The 18776-nt window shown below is 33.9% G+C and overlaps 1 protein-coding gene across 1 annotated transcript; it reads right to left on the bottom strand.

Moving 5' to 3' along the window:
- Window positions 1-4956: 4956 nt before the first annotated feature.
- LOC145130664 (uncharacterized) lies at window positions 4957-5568 on the bottom strand. The gene has a single exon (XM_079065436.1). It carries the CDS (start codon window positions 5566-5568, stop codon window positions 4957-4959), a length of 612 nt encoding a protein of 203 aa, XP_078921562.1.
- Window positions 5569-18776: the final 13208 nt, after the last annotated feature.

Below are 18776 nucleotides of genomic sequence, written 5' to 3'. Positions count from 1 at the left end.
TAAATACATATTTTTATAATTATACCAAGCAGGAAACGCGAACGTTACATGATGGGATATGTGACATAGTGAGAAACTCACCTGAACTGAAGAACCAGAGAAGCACAACAACACTCTCACCCCTTGTACCGATTCATCTCGCGAACCGACTAACATCAAAATAGATAAAACCTCAATCAACAACCAAATCCTCCATGTTTGACCTCGGTCAAACTGGTCAAAATTCAACGGTGAAAAAAGTCAATGGTCAACCAAGTCAACAACCAACACGACCTGGAGACCTCTTGGTCACGTTGTGGGCATGCCAGGAGAAAATAGATGACATTTGGGACTTTGCCACGTTGTGGACCCTCTTTGGCCACATCGTGGGAATATCAGGACAACTCAAACGTAAATCAGCATTTCACTACGTCGTGGGCCCTGCTTTGCCACATCGTAGTTGCTGGCAAAACTTTCTTTTCATCATTAAGAGCTTAATCCTTACAAATCTAAACCCAAAACTTCAGATCTAGTCCTTTTTAAAGACTTAATGGATAAAGTTTCCAACTTTATCCATTAGGACCTCACCACAAGATAAAATCTGAAACCCTAAGTCCATAAAGTCCTTAATATGACCTCAACTAGTGCATAGAGCAAAGGGAACCAAGAGTTAAAAAAATTTCCATCACTTGGGGCCAAAATATGGTCACGAAACAAGCCTAAGGTGTCGTTTGGTTCGCTGGAATCTATTGGAATTAGAAAGAATTGGAATCTAATTCCATCACTTTCCTTTGTTTGATTCAAGCTTTCAAAAGGAATTGGATTCCTAAATGAGTCAAATTTTCCTTCCAATAAGGGAAAATAAATTCAATTCAAAAAGTATAGGAATTAAAATTCCCTTCAAGTGAGAATGCTGAATGTTAACATATTATCCATTTTACTTTTAACACTACATATGAAACCCATCTGTCGCCACCACCATCGCCACATCCACCATCATCCACCACCCACCACCACTGCTACACACCACCACCACCACATCCACCGCCACCCACCATCACCATAACCAGTACCACCGCTACTAGCACCTTCCACCCACTAGCACTGTCACCTCTACCACCACGTAAGGTTATGGAGTTGCCGAAAACTCAAATATCACTTCTTCAAGGGACTTCATGGCATGAAAGAAAAGAAGATGATGATAAAGGTGGAAGCTTTATACTTTCCCAAGCTCCATAAGATGCAGGAGATGCAAGATATGAAGTAGATACACTCTACTATCTAGAAAGCACACCTTCTTCTTCTTCTTCCCGAACTTCAAACGAAGGCTTCAAACCTCAAGAACACCAAGAATACATTAAGAATCATCAAGGGGGTGGGGGTGGGGCTAGGGTTTCATTTAGGAAGGTTAGAGGCTGAAGAGCATGACCTAATCTTGAAGTTAGAGGATTTAAATACGGAAGAAACCCTAAAAAATCATGGGCTTGGGCTGCCACAACTACCACGTCACATCACACTACTTGCTAGGTCGTGGTGCTCACTAGAAAAAACGCGATCATAAAAGCCATGCCACATCATGGGAATCCACAAACCGCGCTGTGGCAAATTTTTTTCCTCAAAACCATACCTTTGACTCCTTCTGGTCACCAACTGATCCATTCTATAAAACGGGTGTTACACTGATCATATGTATATGTTAACTAGTTGACTAACCCTAATCAACTCCTAACTCAATGAAATTCCATTTTACTTCAATATGTTAGTTTGTAACGTACACTTGATAACTGCTCTTTCTAATAGTTTAGAATGCAATAGTTAGAGGAACCTCGGGAAGAGCTTTATCAAAGGCAAGATTTTTTTTCGTTTACGAGAACTATTCTCAAATTACGAATTTGGACATGATTAATCATCCTGATAACTAATCCTTTAAAAGGTTTTATAGCAACAAATTTTAATGGCTAATATTATAGACATCATTCAATATTAATTTCTATTATAGTTTGTTTTATTAATACATAAAAAATAATTTCCCTAAATAAAATTATTTAACAAGGCTAGGATCCATATTTGGCTCTATGATGTGTAAAGGATCGTTGTAAACACACAATATATTTACATAGGCAATACTATTTGTCAATTTCATTCACTATGAAATTCCTAGATCTTTGAGATTCATTGACTGTCAAAGACATGTAAATATTAGATTATGCTCATCTCAAAATCTATGACGGGGTTGCCAAAGATAATAGAACATATGGTGAATCAACCATGCAAAAATATGTGATTCATGGATCAAGTTACGCTTGAGATTCACAAGTCCACATTATTCTCAACTATACTCTCAAATTGATGTGTCGGTTAACCACATGAGCTCCATCAACGAATTATAAACAAATATGCATTCTTCGTGGGTAACATATGACTCACATTTTTAATAAAGTGGGATTTTGTTTTAGTACTTTAAGTTAATACTTTCAACTTGAACATATATCATATCAAACACTTTCGGTAACTCCACTCTCAAAATAAAAAAAAGGTGAGGGTGGTAAGCAAAAGTTTTTAAAAACCGATCTCATTAGGAATCAAAGAGACCTCCTTAAATCTCTTCTTATCGTATTAGAGTGAGTGAGCGTAGTCATGATAACATTGATAATGTCAATATTTAAACATGTGAGGACACATGTTGTAAATGTCTTATATATATATATATATATATATATATATATATATATATATATATATATATATATATATATATATTCTAGAACATATATAAATGGGTAAATTTAAACTCTTTAAAATTTAGGTGTCTAATATAAATTCTAATTAAAATGTGAGGACACATTATAATAATTTGATATTAGTTTAGTATTAAAATTTAAAATCTCTATTTAAACAATATTAAAAATAATTTAATTATTCAAATTAAATTTCTCTATTTAAATAATATTAAATTAAGATAATCACTATTAGGTAATATTTATCTTATATAAGACAATTATACAAAAGTTAAATTTATTTCCTATTTGAAAACAATAAGGAAAGCCAAAACAAGGGAAACCCTAGCAGATCCACGACGGGACGCAACACGCCCAACGGCTACTGGTTTTTTCAGTTCATTTCTTATATCAAATATTGCAAACAAGACAATTCAAATCAGTTTGGATCAAGTATAGTAGTGCAAGTAATCGTGAACTAAGAATCTGATACCACTATGGGTTTTCTATGCATCTAAACACAAGATAATGTGCAGCGGAAACAAAACAATAATCCTATATGTTCATGCACCCTAAGGATCTAAGTTTCATGTTATTACTGCTACTCTACTAAAACATAGAGATGGAAGAATTACATACCTCTTATGTAGCCTTTTATCTTCATGTTTGAGATCTTGTCATTCTCAATGTTGCTTGGATGAGAGGACCCAAACCAAAATTCCTCTAATGGTATCACACCCAAGACACCAAAGAGAGAATAAAAACTAACTAGGAAGAGGATCAAAATTCTATAAACCCTACTGAGGGTTAAAAATTTCGTTCCCAAGGAGAGAATAATGAATGAGGCGAAATTTCAAGCCAAATGAGCAAGGATATTGAAATCCTAATCACCCTATTTATGGGCCTTGGATCCTTACCCCAATTGTATCTATGTCGCATGTGGGATATATGCAAATTTCGTTCACCCTCTTATCTCTTTAGGGTTTATGGAATAGTACAATTAGTTAACTTTTAACTAATTAATATTCAACCCCTTCAATTAATTCCAAAATAGTTTCTAATTAATTTATTAAACATAATAATATAATAAACTAATTATTCTTCTTAATTCATATTCTTTTTAATTCCTTAAATGGGTTATGAGCGCAGCCCTAAAAGACATCTATTATTTTTAAAGATATTACCTATAATTAATGACATTTGACATTATTTTCAAAATTCTACTTCTCCGGTGGGCATTCGAACTTTCACCTAGTGCATCGAACATTATACTAGTCATTTAAAGGAAAAGTTTGAAAAAAAAAATACCCTCCTAATTCGAAGACGATGATAAATAATTTTCCATGAATTGAATTTGTGCTTGTGTAAAATATTGAGTAAAAAGAGAGGATTTTATGAAAATGATAAATAGTTTATATAGTATGTATATATATTTTTTTATAAAAAGAAAAAAAATACACGTAACGGTCAACTGACCGTTGGAGGCATTTTTCGTTCATCTTTGTCCGCCAACAAGCATAGCTGAAACCACTTAAATTCATGGTGACGTACATGACACCACCATGGGGTGGCGTTCGCGCCAATGATGCACACGACGTGACTTGCCTATGACACCCTCCACTCCAAAAAGCCTAAGAGCATTGGGTGTGGGCAACTAGATATAACACCATTTTGGTGTCACCTCACATGCCACATCACCAATGGTGTTATAACACCAAGTGGAGAAATGGTCACCATGTTGCATCTTGTTATAACACCAACTTTTTTTTCCATTTTATAATTTTTTTTTTTTTAATTTAGACAAATATTTTTTTAAATATAACATAATAAAAAAAACATAATGTTTAAAAATTATAAATAACATATAATAAAAACAATTTTTAAAGATTAAAATTAACATAGAAATTAAATTACACATAACATCCAAATTTAAAAAAAAAATACAACGCTATTCGTTAAATTTTTTTTTTTTTAAAAAAACTAAACGTTATTCGTTATCGTTATTGTTACCATAGAAGATATAATCCGCCAAGTCCTCTCGAAATTGTCTGTGTTTATTTGCGTCCTGAATGTCAACAACTCGATGCAAATACTCTGCTGTTCCCGGTTGAAACTGAACGTGTCTGGGCTCTGTTAGGATATAGTGTGCAATATTTCGCCCTTTATCTTCTACTACAATGTTATGCATTATGATACATGCATACATGATATATCGTAGAGTTTCTAAATCCAATGGTCGTGTTGCAGGTTCAACAATATGTCACTTCGCCTTCAGCACTCCAAAAGCACGTTCCACATCCTTACGTGCTTCTTCTTGTCTTCTCTTAAAAAATTTGTCTCGTTCTTCAACCGGATGGCGGAATGCCTTCACGAATGTGTAATACTGAAGATATATTCCATCTGTAAGGTAATACCCATATTTGTATTCGTTTCCATTCACCGAGAAAGGAGCATCCTTGGCCTTTCCATTCAAAAGATCGTCGAATATTGACGACTGATCAAGAACGTTGACGTCGTTGTTGGAACCCGCAACCCCAAAAAATGCATGCCAAATCCATAAATCTTGAGAAGCAACGGCCTCTAAAACCAACGAAGGTGATCCGTGATGACCGCTTGCGTATTGCCCTTTCCATGCTACTGGACAATTTTTCCATTTCCAGTGTGTGCAATCAATGCTTCCGATCATTCCAGGAAACCCATGGCGTTCTTCATGCGCCGCATACAATTCTTGCAAATCATGCAACGAAGGTTTCCGCAAATACACGTCTCCAAATGTTTCAACAACACCCCTTGACAATGTATACAAACTCTCAATTGCGGTTCTTTCGGATATTCTCATATAGTCGTCCATGGTGTCGGGTGACTCCCCCATAGCCATCAAACGAATGACCGCATCACATTTCTGCAACGTTGTAAACCCTCGTCTACCTCTAGCATCATATCTCAATTGAAAAAATTCATACATAAACATAAATTAACTACAGTTTAAAAATATATTGCACATGTTGTAAAATTAAAGAAACATGTACTAGATTTTTATTTATTTTGTATAAAAGTATAGTAAATAAGCGATACCGACTTTCCAAGGCGTTGGCGATCCGTAGGAACACATTTCTACTCAAACGAAATCTTCTTATGAAGTCCTTCGACCCGTATACACAATTATCCGCAAAGTAATCGCGATATAGATGTTCGTGTCCTTCCTCGCGATTTCTGTTTAAGATCGTACGTCTTGTTAGTAGCGGAGCCGGGTCTGGTTGTAGAAGGTCGGTAGTGTAATAATGATATATCATCCTGAAGAAAATATCGTCATCTGAATCATCGGACAAGTCGAAAGGGTCCATATTTTTTTTAAAGATAATTGAAAGTATGTAGAGAGAAAAAGAGAAAGTGTGTGAAAATTTTTATAAAATGGTAGTTATTTATAGGGTAAATGATTTTTTTTAATAATGATTTTTTTTATAAAAGAATCGTTGCCAAAGAAACGTTTGAAATCTGTGCGTGTCATCCGGTCGTGACGCCAACGAGTTCCACCCTCAACGAGCAAAAACAAGAAGGGGGGGGGGTGTTCCCCCGTCACGACGCCGTTAAGGCGTGCCACGTCCGCACAACGAGCACGAGTAGTGCCCATACCGTCTCGTCTGACAAGTAAAAAACTTTTTAAATAATTTTTCAGTTAGTAAAAACTTTTGAAAAATGTTTCACTAAAATCGCTCTTGTCAAAATTTAATGAATATAAGATAGGTCATTTTACTATATATGTTTTGTTTTGTTTTTTTTGTTATTTTTTTTTTTTCCAAATAAACATAACGATATGTCCAAAGCTAATGCTATAAGTATCTTATTTTTTTTTTTCAATTCCACCTCCTAATGTGACTTTTTTTTTTCTTTTTGTCTTTTGTTGTTTTTTCCTTAATTTGTTTTTTTTGTTGGTTTTAATTTTTTTAATTTTTAATTTTAATATTATTATTATTATTATTATTATTATTATAAATTTCGATAACCGCATAAAATTCGGACAACATTTTAAAATTCGAATGAAATTTTAAAATTTAGACGACATAATAAAATTCGAACGACTATATAAAACGAAACAAAAGCAAAGTTTGTCTTTATCTATCACAAATATATTAATTGGTTCGGTATTACATTTGCGTGGTGCATTATGCAGATTGAAAGCAAACTTTATTTTTGTTCCATTTTATATAGTCGTTCGAATTTTATAATATCGTCCGAATTTATAATGTTGTCCAAATTTTAAAATGCTGTCCGAATTTTATATGGTTATCGAAATTAATAATAATAACAATAATAATAATAATAATAATAATAATAATATATAAAATAAAAGAAAAAAAAATGATGTCAACTCAAAAGTAAAAGATTGATTAGATTGATGTTAGGAGAGGTAAAATTAGTTATGAGTGATACTTATAGCACAACCATATCAAAGGATTATTGCTCAAAAGATTTGGTTAAGACATGCTCTCCATGTATGCAAAATATATTCCACCAAAATCTAATGCTTTTGTATAATAATTATACCATTATTGAGAAATCTTTTCTTGTTGACAAAAACGTCATGTGATGTGTTCAAGAGATTCCATCATTTTGATTTCAATTATTATTATTATTATTATTATTATTATTATTATATGTAATTCACGAAATTTTCTTGTGCCAAAGTAAATTTATTTATAAAGTATTTTCAAAATTTTCAAAATACATACACAATAGAGGATATAATAATGTTGGCGTTTTTTATTATATTGTGTGGATATGGATTGAATTGGCCAAATTAGACGAGTGACATGTTTACATAATCCTAAAAATAAAAGATCTATATTCTATAATAGTATTTTAGTGATATAGCTTTTTAATTATTATCCATGATAATTTTTTAAAAGATAGATAAATATTTGTGTAAATAAAAAAATGATAATGCTACCACGAGAGACTTTTTGCCCTTCTCACAACGGCGTAATTTGTGTGGGCCCGCCGTCAAGACAGGTAATCGAGAAGCATCCTATGTAGCCGTTGCCGAGGAACGAATTAAAAGAGCAACGTTGAAAAGGGTTTGAACGGAAAATGACGTTGGTTGCCTTTTGACTAGGCATAGACCTTGTTAATTTACGCCGTGTGGACCATGGCTAAAATGCTCCACTGGGACCCAACGGTTGACTTGATCAATCTTATGTTTTATATTTCGTTTCTCGAGTTTCAAGCGATGTATGAACGTGTATTTTGGAATTGATTGGAATTTAATATATAAAAATATATTTGCTTTAAAATTGTAATTTTCTTAACAACTAGTGAAGATTCTCCGTTTTGTATGGATTAAAAGCCATCGATTGTTTCCAAACATTGACTTCTTAGATAAAGAACACATTACATTGCATTTTGATAGTAAAAAGATATAATAAGCAATGGAAAGTAGGTCGATGTTTCTTGTGATTAACACATATTTTGATATTATCTTCAAAAAAACAATTTGACAATAACATTAAAAAAAAAAAAAACATAGTACCAGTTAAAAAATATGTTAAAAATTGAATACCCATGATTCATTTCCATAATAACAAATCATGTCTAAGAATGATAAAAATATTTTACTTATTTCTCTAGAAGCTTCCTCAAAAGTCGAAAACACAACAAAACCCGACCCTTTGTTAGTTCCAATAGGATACCCTTGTGATTCCTCAACTGCCTCTTTCATAGTATGTTCAAATCTTTGATTAAATTCCTGTTGCCTTTCATATATTTTTTTGTGTTTTTTTTTGGAAAGGGAACTTCCCTAACGAGGGTTTCCGGACCAGCTTTCGCGCACCGACTAATCCCCGCTGCAAACATGAGGCTTTGCCTCATGCCCTAGAGTCACTGCAGGCGAACTTCAATGACCACAAGGGCTGAGTAGTGCCAGGATTTGAACATGGGTCAATAGGTTATCCACCATATCTTCCACATGTCTTACCAAGTCACCACAACCCAAGTGGGCATGAGGCAAAACCTCATGTTTGCAGCGGGGATTAGCCGGTGCGCGAAAGCTGGCCCGGAAACCCTCATTAGGGAAGTTCTCTTTCCAAAAAAAAAAAAAAAAGAAACTGGAGACCTATGTGACATATATGAAGAAAGCCGAAGTGGTGATAATGGAGATGGATTGCTTGTTGAAGGTGCTTGGAGAAAGTTGAATGTGCAACGTGAATTAGATGAGTCATTAAGCAACCATGTTAAAATGCGCACAGTGGAAGCAGATCGCAAACACAAATCACGAAAAAAAAAATAATAATGTAGTGGCTTTGAGTTCGATCCTTTTAGAGAAAGGGAAAAGGGTAAATCGTATTTTTTTATGCTTTTCCAACATAGCATTCTTTATTATCAAATTTCTGACCATTCACTTCTTTACCAGCATTCTAGAAATTAACAAATCAAAAATATTTGAAGTACCCCTTGGACTAGGGGTGTAAACGAGCCAAGCCGAGTCCGAGTCCAACCAAGCTCGAGCTCGGCTCGTTTAATTTTGAAGAAGCTCGAGCTTGATTCGAGCCTTAAAATGAAGCTCGAGCTCGGCTCGTGAATAATTTAGTGAGCTCGCGAGCCTAAACGAGCTTAAACGAGCCTAATATATATATATATATATATATATATATAAAAGCTCGTTTAGGCTCATTTAGGCTCGCGAGCCCACTAACTGAAGCTCGGCTCAAGCTCGTTTAATAAACGAGCCTCATATTTAGGCTCGAGCTCGAGCTCGGCTCGTGCTCGTTTAATTCGATCTCGAGTCGAGATTTTAACGAGTCGAACACGAGTAGCTCGCGAGTAGTTCGGTTCACTTACACCCCTACCCTTGGTATCTCTCATCAAAACAACACTTGTAGCAGTTCCAAATTCACTAAATGTCTTCTTATGTGTCCGTAAAAATTAGAGTATCCATGATGTCGTCCAACATTTTCACCTTTCTGAAAATAAATTGACCAAAATGAAATTTATTATATTAAAAAGCATCCAAAAAACTGAGAATAAAATTTTTATATAAAAATTGTTTGCTTACCTGTTATACTTTTGATTTTCGGTTACAATATCCACATTTTGAATCGAATGGTTATCTTTTAAGTCTTGAGGACCAATCACCACCTGTACAAATTTTAAGCATCAATATGAGTAGATTTTCGAAAGTGCCATACAAAAAATATGTGTAGATATGGGATTAATTTGCTTTCTTTCTATTGTAGCATGATACTTTTAAAAATCAGCCCATACGAGTAGATTTTCAAAAATACCGTGCCATGACTGAAAAGATGAAAATATGATGATAAAAATAAACGAAAAATTGATTACATGGACAACTGGTCTTTTCAAATAAAGAAAATTATTATTGTCAATATTCGAGTTAAAAAGAATAAAACATTTGACATTAAAAGTCAAACCTAGGCCTAGAGTACGTAAATTTGAAGCAGCTTGGAAAACCATTGCTTACCAAAGAACCCTCCTTGTGGTAGAAGTAATGGTTGTGGTTGGAAGTTTCTGTATGAATTGTCAATTATACCCCTGACCTCAATTACATTGTATGAATTGTCAATTATACCCCTAGCCTCAATTACATCACCTACTGATCAATAGAATCTTTATCCCTTTAGCAAAAAAAAGTGACAAAAATATATCATAAATTAAAATACATTATACTTGAGACACAATTGAATCAATTGTCATCCCAGTAAGTGGAATGAGGAAACAACTTAAAAATGTGACGTAATTATTCAAGCTTTTTTAGATTATGGTCTAATTTCAATTGTATAAATAAGTAAATGACCATTTTACCCTTATACCGGATAGGTCTATTAATCAAATTGAAAATTTCCTTTTGATGGTTTGCACCATTTTCTGTTGTTTTTTATATTGGATTATATACAAGAAATAGCAATGTATTTTCATTTATTTCAAAATTATAGGATCCTACTTGTATTTCTTTATACCACTGCATCGTAGTTTTTTCAATGTATAATGTCTCGATAAGAAAAAGCTAAAAGTACAATGTTGTAACAGGAAGAAACGAAAGTAAGATATTTTACCCTTATACCAGATAGGTCTATTCATTGAACAATTTAATCAATATGTAGGTGTGACACATAATTGCAGTTTATCTGAAGGTCGCACATAAAGTAGTTGTTTTGATTTTCGTATTTTTTTATATTCAACAATGAGTTTCATTGCAACCATATAAAAAAAATGCTTACCTTACAATAGGCAATATATATTTGTGGAATTATAGCGTACTTCCCTTTTGCTTGAGTAAACTACATTTTTGGCCCCTGGTTTAGTTGTTTAAATGGAGGTAAATAATATCAGTTATCACATTGCTGGAATTGGCACTAAAAATTCACACTGCAGTTGATATTTACCTTGGATAACAAGATGACAACAAAAGAAACTTTGGCGAGTTTGTTGTCTTCCAAGGGATTGTATCTTTAAGCACTTTGCCTTAATGGATACATATCTGCTTTGCAACAATATGAAAATCTCCCTGAATAGTTTCTATATTATTCCTCACGTTAACAACCTACAAAAGTAATTGCCGTATCTTACCGGTATATACATGGTTTAATCCAAAAAAAGTAATTTCATAATTATATTGATGTGAAAAGATTAGAAATATAAGTTATATTTAATATAATTAACACGTGATTGATTCACTTCATAGCTATTCTAAATCTAAATAATTCCATAAAGCACCTTCAAATCAGATTGATCCAAAGCACCAACTGTCATGCTTGGTTATATAGTTGGTTTATGGAGTAAAAACACTTCTCATTCAAATTCAAACAAATCTTAACAAAAATTCTCAATTTTCGAAATTTGTGACATCCAAGAGAAGATTCAAACAAAAATGACTAATAACAAAATCTTTCATTTATTGGCTAACCAGTTCTCACGTCTGCAGCTCCTTCTGCTAATACTTTCATCTCCTTCTTTTTCGTTTTGCCTTTCCCTTCCTCTATTTCTACTTTTTTCTCACTTTTCTCTATTGCTCATTCTTGCAATACCAATCAAGTAGTTTATATCAAATAGCTTCACATAATGTAATCAGAAAACTGAAGTTTGAAGCACCTTGTTCATGGTAGTGTCTTGACATTCTTTAATGCAATATCCCAATTTTGCTCTTATTTGAATAACAAACTTCCTTTTCCTATATGAGGCATAAGGTTGCAAACTGAAATGAAGTTGCTTAGGTAGGAAAGACTACATACGTCAAAATGCATATATGAAGGGTAAACATGATGTTACTGTTGGATTAATGTCTAAGTCCATAACTATAATTGGTATGTACTTGACCCGATTTGGCATGGTCCATTTGGGTTGCATGGCATCGGAACAATTTGGATAGACTTTTGTGAGAAAATTATATTTATGATTTATTAATATATTATAAGTTCTAATATATTAATATGAAATCATATTATTTAATTAGTATTGATCAAGAATTAATTTGGAATTAATTCTGTGATCAAAAGAGACTAACTAAATATATGGGGATTGATTATGTAAATCATTCATTCTTATATATGTGGGCTTATGATCCATAGTTTTTCATGTTGGGCTAAACCCATGGGGTAACCCATGGATACTCCATGGAGGTTTTAACCCATTGAGAATGAAGAATATGGAAAGTCATGAGTTACATGGTGTAACCCTAATAGCCACAATATATAAAGACCCCATAGCTCAAGAAATCGGCCCAAAGGATTCATATGAGAGGGCTAGCCGATTTGGAGCATAAGAACTTTTCTCTCAAGTTATTGCAAGTTGTTGGTGGTGTTGTGTGAGCCATTTGAGGTGTCACACTTGGGGCACTAGGCTCTTAAGCTCAATGGAATCGATCTACAACAAAGAGGTATGTCATTCTACTAGATTCTTGTATTGTATATACTTTATATTATGCTAGTTAGGATGAAACCTTGGAATATTGAATATTTGCATGTATAATAGAGAAAACATAGATCCAAGGTTTATAGGGTTGCATGTACACTATAGGAGTGTTAGAATGCTCAAAACCCATCAGTGGTATCAGAGCCAAGGCTTCTTTTCAATTATACTTGCTGAAAAAGGCTGAAAATCGAAGTTTTTTGCTGTCTGGACAGGGGACTCAACGATTCCATGTACAAACTCATCCAACTCGTCGAGTTTGTTCTTGCACTCAGCGATTTGGAGCCCCTGACAACATATATTCGAGTTTTTTGGTTGGAATTTGACTAGAATCATTACCCTAAGCTATTTTTGAACTTATAAACCTGTTTTTGATGTGGTAATGATCATTCTAATCCAATTCGAAAGATAATTATCAAAATTTTCAAGTTTTTTATTAGTTTAATGGTTAAGCTAAATACATGAAAATTGTTTGATTTGAATTGTCTTGTTCATATGAGTTTAATCTAGATCATAGTTTTTCTTGACATGCTTGTTAGTTGAATTGATGATCTTAACGTTTTTTTAATGGATTCCATAAATTGTCCTCAAGTTATGGAAAACCAAAAGTTTTTTTTGTGTTAAATCTTCATTAAAGCAATAGGTTACATAATTGAAGAGTCTTTTCTCATAAATAGTTTTATGGACTCCATAACTTGTTCTCAAGTTATGGATGTTCAAGAGTCTCTTCATTAAAGTCTTTAAAACCTATATTAAACTCATATGTTATGGATTCCAAACCCTATAATTTTAAATAGTTTAAAGTTCAACCCTTATACTATTATAATATTATAGGTTTAATATTTATATATATGTATACGAGTAAAAGTCAATCTTACCGTTAGTAGGCCTCATTCACGAAGCTGGTCTATAAGGGGGGTATAAGGTTACTGCCTATAAAATGGCAGTTTAATGGATGTCTACTCTCACCTACCGCTTCCTTGACTGGTGGAGGGTCGTTAGCCGAACGGGTAGGATACGACTCTAATTCTCCCTTCATTAAAACTATAATGATAAATATAAAGTAACTAAACACTTATAAATTCCCAATCTTAGTTACTTTAGGAAAATGTGAAATTGGTGCTAACCCATGAACTTACACTTTGTACCTTACCAAGTCGTTGGTGGAACGTGTGTGGGTAACCGGCACACTAACATGGACTAGTAAGAGGGGCAAAGGGTGACTTAATGTTTATCATAGATCGGTGGAGCGCGTGTGGGTAACCGGCACATTGATTATGTGGTTGTAATATTGGGTGTACCAAGCTAATTTGCATGATTATTCACACCTTGTTTGTGATCCTCGACATCCCAGTCACAAACTTGAGAGGGAACAATCGAGATTTAAACATTCCATTGAAAAGTTCAATGAATATCAAAAGATCTAGGAGTTTCAATCCAATTAAAACCTAATACCTATTTCGTTTTTCATGGTGGAAATTGGTGAATCGTCATTCGCCTACCTTCAAATATTTTATAGCTTGGATTACGGCATCCCTCTTCCAAGTTTTATAAAATATTGTGTTGGGTCCTATCCTTAATATTTCATATTGGGTGTTATATTTGTTGGGTTATGAGCATTCTAACACTCCTAAGTGTACATGCAACCCTAAATACCCTGGATCTGTGTTTTCTCTATTATACATACAATTATGAACATCCAAGGTATTATCCTAATCTAGCATACAAAATAATAAATATAACAAGATAGAATACATACCTCTTTGATGGAGAATGTCTTCATGAAGCTTGAGTGCCTAGTGCCCCAAGTGTGACACCTCAAATGGTTCACACAACACCAAATACACTTGGAATAACTTGAGAGAAACTTGAACACTCCTTGAAATTGTCTAGCCCTCACACTCACACATTAGTGCACGATTTCTTGAGCCATGAGATTCTTTTATATGGTGGCTATTAGGGTTACACCATGTAACTCATAACTTTACCCATTCCTTATGCTCCATGGATTTTAACCTCCATGGAGTATCCATGGGTCACCCCATGGACTTAGTCCAACATAAGGAATCTTGGATCACAAGCCCACATATATAAGAATGAATGATTTACACAATCAACCCATATATTTAATTAGTCTCCTTTTGATCACTTAATTAATTCCAAATTAATTCTTGATCAATACTAATTAAATAACCTTATTAATATATTAGAACTTATAATATATTAACCAACCTTAAGTGTTATTTCTCTCATTATAGTCTATCCAAATGCATGATGCCATGCAACCCGAATGGACCATGCCGGATCGGGTCAAGTCTTACCAATTATAGTTATGGACTTAGACATTAATCCAACAGTCTCCCACTTGGATAAGTCTAAAACTATTATTGCGTATGACTTCAGGAACCGATCAGCAATCGTAGCTCTCAAAAGCTTCTGTCGAACTCTGACCTTGTCGATGAACTCTGACCTTTGTCAATGACTTGTCCATTAGATAAGGGATCATATATTCCTCCATTCTAGATATCATATGGACTGAGACATGGATTATCAATCATTCTCTCTGTCCATTTGTTGTTTCCCGATTTCCGATTCATGATGACTGACTGATTGAACAAATCAAATCAGTCATGGCTTGGCCAAGCACTCACATGTATCATCTTTAAATCATCGAGGGGCCCACAGATATCGCTTTTATCCCGAAGGTAAAAGGAATGGATAAACTTCGACTCATATGGCTTGTTCTACTACTTGTTGAATCATACACAAAGGCACGTTTTATAACATCGAGTTACCAATGCGTTTTCGTGCAATCAATGTATAACCAACTCATAGTAACAACTCATATCTCTAGGTTTGAAGAATATAAGATATTATCGTCTCATGATCACTCGTGATAAAATCCATGAAGTGATTCAAATGAGCGCGGGTTGAATCCAATACTCAGAACTTATGAGCACTCATGAGTGTTGTAGCACCACTTTGTCCACCAACTTGGACCTCTACAAACCAACCCTTGACAGTCTTGATTCATATCTACTTCCAACATATGGCCGACTGTGGATGGTTTGAATAACTTAATCATTCAGGAAGAGCGACTTAGTTATTCTGGAAGTCAAAACATGCAAAGTGAAACACAAGAATAAATGAATCAAATATGGTATCAAACCCTATGAATATAAATAAACACTTTTATTTATCACCATACTGATTACTGATTATTCATTGTTTCGGTTTTATCAACTTTATACTTGAATTTAAAACAATAGTTGTCCCATGCTCCAAGCATGTACACTATGTTTTCTAAACACTAGTCATGCCATACACCAAGTATGCATACTATGTTTGTCTATGATCTTTACTTTGTAAAATAGATCAATTGAACATCACTCCAATGATCCTCTTTTCACAGTCCCAAATCCTTACTGCAAATGCAAGAATTCCAAATTCATGCCATTTACTGAAATCTGTTAGATTCTAAACTTATATGCATTGATCCTCTTAATGATTATGCGCGAAGTCAGAAAGACTTGACAACAATCATTACAGAGCATTCCAAAGGAGATCAGCTCCTTGGAAACATCCTTCTTTCATTAAGTTTCCTAATCTTACACAGATTGAATAATTTCTAACTTTGAAACATTTCCATATTCCATTTTGACTATCACTTCTGAACAAGAGTTGCCTCCTTACAGATTATGTCAATATGGTCCTTCCAGAATTAACATTATACTTCCAACTGTCCTTGAGCAACCAATCTTTGGTAAACCTTAGATTGTCCTCGACAATTGCTTAATCATTTTAGTCATATCCAATTCTAGACCTTTTCCCTTCATAATGCCCCACGCATTTGGAAAATTTTAGAAAGGATGAATATAGCACATGTAATCGATCCTATATCCGAAGAATATGGGACACGATTCATGATGTCTCACATAAAGACTAAACCAGTCTTTTGCTATAATATTTCCATTTCAATTTGCCAAGTTCTCAAAATTCAGATTATGAAAAGGGATGCCGTAATCATAATCGAATTTTAGAACGCAAATAATGGACCCATATATAGAATTTCCTTATGTTGAGCCATTCCAACATGAAATTCATATATATATCCTTGATTAAATACGATTAAAATCTCAATCTAAGCTTTTAGAATTGAAATGAAGTATAATTTCCTCTCCCTTAATTATAGCAAAACAACTTTTTCAACCCCTGCAACCTCACGAATTGAAACTTTTGTTTTCTATAATTAACATTGCTAACTTGCAACCTTTGTCATAATTATCATGCTCCCACTAACATGATGATTATTAGCATAACACTTATGCTCCCACTAGCTTTGACATGTACTCAGAAATCAGCTGACTTTCTTACCAAAGTTCAGATTTCTAATACTAGATTGTTTTGATAAAACTTTATCAAAATCATACACCTCTCTTAGATAGCTCACATGTGTGTCTAAACAATTTTAGAACTATGAAAAAGGATGTCGTAATCATAGTCTCAATTGTTTAGACCTTTGCCACTTCTCACAAGTCCATGTTAGTGTGCCGGTAAACCACACACGCTCCACTAACGACTTTGAGAATGCAAATATCACAATTGCTATCTAGCTAAAATCTACTTAGTGAAAGTGTTTCCTCACCATCATTTTCATGAATCGGAGAGAAACCTTATGACACTTAGATTTAATAGTGTATGTGTTCTTATCCATGTGAATTTGTCAAAACCATAATCACAAGACAAGGTTAGTGACAAATCCAAACTCATATTGATTAAACTTGTGCAATCTTAAATTCTTGCCATTTGGCAGCTCAGGTGCCTGCCATTGCTTCCAAGTAGTTGTGCAACCAATTGAGAACTCTCAGAACTCCTATGCAAAGCCAACTTGAATAGGCACAAAAATTTCAACACGATAGGTTATAAACCTCAAGTCGTGTGCTAGTGAAGGACTTTAGGTTTTATTCTTGATTAAGTCTTGAAACTTTCAAGAGCTTTAAGACTCCCACTGTCCTCTTGACATATAAGACTCCCTTGTCAAATATTCAAGAGATAGTGCGGATTCTTTATCAAGACTAACACTTTACACAATTGGCCTAAGTTGGTCTCTGTTTTATCCAAAACATCACAACTTACCAATTTCAAATGTACAAGAGTAGATAACCTTTTACTCTTACATTTGACTAGTGTTAACAAACCCTCTTTAAGATATGTCACTCAAGTTACAATCTTGGAGTATGACTCTAAGAATTGTTTTGGAACGAAGTATGACTCATCTTTTTGATTTAACCATTTCAACAATTCATGACTCCTCTTCTTAGTCATAAGAATGCACTAAGATGACTTTAGAGGACCAATTGTGATATGGTATCTTAATCATTAAGATGATCATAAACATGATACTAAAGTACTCTTCCATCTTTTCAGATTTGAGAAACTTTTATCTTTCTGTCATACTTTGATTCTTCTTATTCGTTCTGTCTCACATTGAAACTTCTCCAATGCTACAGACTTATACTTAAACTTATAAGTATAACCATATTTACTGAACTTAAGTAAATCATGACGAATAGTCTTCTTGATCTTTTGTGGTGGACTTGACCAGTGCACAAGAATGTGTACTCGATCCCTTAGTCCTTTCCTTATTCACATAAGGAATTAGTCTTAATTTTCCAAGCTGAAAGTTCTCATTCATCATACTATACAACTTGCATGATTCCAAGTTTCGGTCCAATTGAACCTTGGGTGATGAGAATCTTTCCTTATTTGGTAATATTAGACACTACCACAACCGAAAGAATCAAATCCATTTTTCCAATATTGCTATCAATGGAATCTTATAAGCAACAACTTTTCACAAATGCCATTGTAAGGATACTTAAAATAAATAAAATCAAAACCTTTTTCTTTTATTTTAAAACTTTGCGGAAAAACTTATCCTTACAATCCATATGAAAACCTTGTTGTTATCTATTCCTAAGCAATATAAATATCATAACTCTTAAGTAATAGCCCAAAATTCTGATCACCGAACCATGCGATTGAAATCCATCTTCGCGATCAGAATCAGCATGTACTTAATAGAGTTAGACTACCTGAAGTAGAGCCAAACTTATTGACTTTAACATCCTTAGGTAAATTTGGCAGCTTCGTAACCAATGC

The sequence above is a fragment of the Lactuca virosa genome, chromosome 8 (assembly GCF_052849685.1).
Source record: "Lactuca virosa cultivar CGN04683 chromosome 8, Lactuca_virosa_CGN04683_v6, whole genome shotgun sequence".
Classification (NCBI taxonomy): Eukaryota; Viridiplantae; Streptophyta; class Magnoliopsida; order Asterales; family Asteraceae; genus Lactuca; species Lactuca virosa.
Note: the sequence above shows the minus strand (reverse complement) of the source record. Positions and strands in the feature narration are given on the sequence as shown.